The 2,094-nt window shown below is 42.2% G+C and overlaps 3 protein-coding genes across 3 annotated transcripts in view; 2 read left to right on the top strand and 1 right to left on the bottom strand.

The window, feature by feature from the left end:
* Positions 1 to 768: 768 nt before the first annotated feature.
* On the top strand, positions 769 to 1,353 carry PHALS_10544 (Mitochondrial inner membrane translocase subunit Tim17/Tim22/Tim23/peroxisomal protein PMP24; the record flags this gene model as incomplete). The annotated part of the gene is made up of 1 exon (XM_024725987.1): positions 769 to 1,353. The coding sequence occupies one exon, from the start codon at positions 769 to 771 to the stop codon at positions 1,351 to 1,353; it is 585 nt and encodes a 194-aa protein (XP_024576709.1).
* Positions 1,354 to 1,468: 115 nt separating this feature from the next.
* On the top strand, positions 1,469 to 1,967 carry PHALS_10543 (uncharacterized protein; the record flags this gene model as incomplete). Its single annotated transcript, XM_024725986.1, has 4 exons — positions 1,469 to 1,663; positions 1,740 to 1,819; positions 1,881 to 1,906; positions 1,960 to 1,967. The coding sequence occupies 4 exons, from the start codon at positions 1,469 to 1,471 to the stop codon at positions 1,965 to 1,967; spliced, it is 309 nt and encodes a 102-aa protein (XP_024576708.1).
* Positions 1,968 to 1,978: 11 nt separating this feature from the next.
* The window catches only part of PHALS_10542 (acidic fibroblast growth factor intracellular-binding protein), a gene marked incomplete at both ends in the record, with an annotated part of 1,413 nt that continues 1,297 nt past the window's right edge, over positions 1,979 to 2,094 (bottom strand). Inside the window, one exon of the mRNA XM_024725985.1 lies at positions 1,979 to 2,088. Within this exon, the coding sequence (XP_024576707.1) occupies positions 1,979 to 2,088 (110 nt within the window). The remainder of the gene's footprint in view (positions 2,089 to 2,094) is intronic.

Genomic DNA, 2,094 nt, shown 5'->3' with positions numbered 1-2,094 from the left:
TGCACGGTATCACCCCAGTTTCTTTGGTCGATACTTGGTAGGGCATTGTTCAGCTGTGATAACGATATGAAATGTCTGGCACGGGCATAAAACAGTGATATATAAATTGCAGGTCGTGGGATTGGCTAACATATTGTTGAGAGCTTCAAGTAAAGCGCGGAAGGTAACAGCGGTTGTGAGTCGTGATCCACGGGATACACATTTCGAGATCGATGAGAACGGTCGTACTCCGTAGAGTGAGACAAATTGATTATCATAAAGCTGCATATGCTAGAACACATTGTAAAGACTGGCGACTATGAGTCTTATCTGATAAGAAATTTGTCCTACGTTATGAAGAACGATTCATATATTTCACGATAGCTGCACCGCGCTACACACTTACTGCGCAAAAGCGCAAGAGGGCCAAACTTCGCTAGGTTGCGGTATATAATGGGGTTAAAGTGGCTTGTAGTACTTAAGTTTGCTATGAATTTTAAAATGCATATACATCAGTGTGGTTATGAAATATCTGTTTATCACGAAACGTATTACGTGTGGCTAGCAGCCTACGGGCCTCTCTTTTTTCAAAACTCATCACCCTCATGTACACTCTTCCATGAACATCAGTAGTATGGTGTGTATACACAATAATAGGATTTGTACTAAATACCGGTAATCGGTTAATACTTGTAATTTGGTGCTTAAGGAATAGCGGCATCATCAGCAATACGCAGCGAGTAAATCACTTAACCAATGAGCCGAAGAAACATCGCCACCACCTTAGGCATGAACGTTTTGCTCCCTATACTGACAACAAAAGAACCGCTCACTTTCGTCGATCGACGTATAATACACAATGATTCAAGTAAACCGAAAACTTCACCACCAGATTGCATGTCAACAACAGCATTGCTAACCCTTCGAGGACTTGGGGCAGGTCTTGCCTGGACACTTGCCGTAGATGCCTATCTTTTGGCCAGTATGCCATCTATCGAGTGGTCAAAACAAGTTGCGAACTGGAATCATTCCAGTTCCTTAAAGCGTGAGCTTGCAAAATCATTTGGAGGTCTTTGCAAGCGCAACATGCTCGGCTTCGCAGGTTTCTTAGGGATTTTTGCAGGTGTGAGTTGCAGTCTAGAGATTGCACGCGGCAAAAACGATCTTTTTAATTCGTTTGCAGGTGGATTTACGGCTGGTATGGTATTTCTGTGGCAGGAAGTACGCACTCCACGCGCACTACTGATCTCGGCATTGATGTGTGGCTCAACATCGATGGTCCTACATCATTTTGTCCCTGCAATGGGAGACAATTCGAATGAAGGTGCTCTTTCGTCGGAATATTCACAGTCTCATGATAGAAGTTGTAGTTAGTTCTATGGAGTCATATACCGTAATAGAAGCGATAGATAAGTGACAATGTAGCTCTATATTCGTACGTTTATATATAAATCGCGACAACATGTGACCTCAAAGACCAAAAGTCAACATGAGGGAGCGAAGACATGTAAATGGCACTAGCAATACCAATAGACGAACTGTCCCTCGACTTGTTGATATGAATGCTATGTCAAAGAACATTTGTTTCAAGAAATCTGAGCAAGATGAACTAGCCACAACACTTAAACTTAAAAAGTCGAATAGCCTTCTTGACAATAGATATCAACGAAAGCGCCGTGTTCAGGTACAACTTCACAGCTTCATCTGTTTACTATATTGAGGCAAACGTCAAATTTTTTTACTCTCATGTTATCTCAAAGAGTGCACCTGGTGCAAGCAGAAAATTTACAAGATCAAGTGCTTTAGCAAGGGAAGACACGATGTTGCTTGACGACGATACGTACGTGGCTTATTGCGTTAAAATGAATTTGATAACCTTATTGATGATCATCTCAATCAAGGCTTCCTAAACTTCCGACTTCACTTGGTGATTTAACGAGGAATCAAAAAGACAAAATACAAAGCGGACGGGATGTTAAGTTTTCTGATCCATTGGCATTTACGAGAACAACACATTGTAATTCTCAGGCTCGGTGGGCAGATAATGTGGTGTCTTCACCACCATCTGCCGAGATTTCCAGTCCCTCTGAACCTCCAGAGATGACGGATCTACGT

The sequence above is a fragment of the Plasmopara halstedii genome (genome assembly GCF_900000015.1).
Source record: "Plasmopara halstedii genome assembly, contig: Scaffold_484, whole genome shotgun sequence".
Lineage (NCBI taxonomy): Eukaryota > Oomycota > Peronosporomycetes > Peronosporales > Peronosporaceae > Plasmopara > Plasmopara halstedii.
The sequence above is the reverse complement of the archived record's forward strand: the minus strand, read 5'-3'. Positions and strand labels throughout refer to the sequence as shown.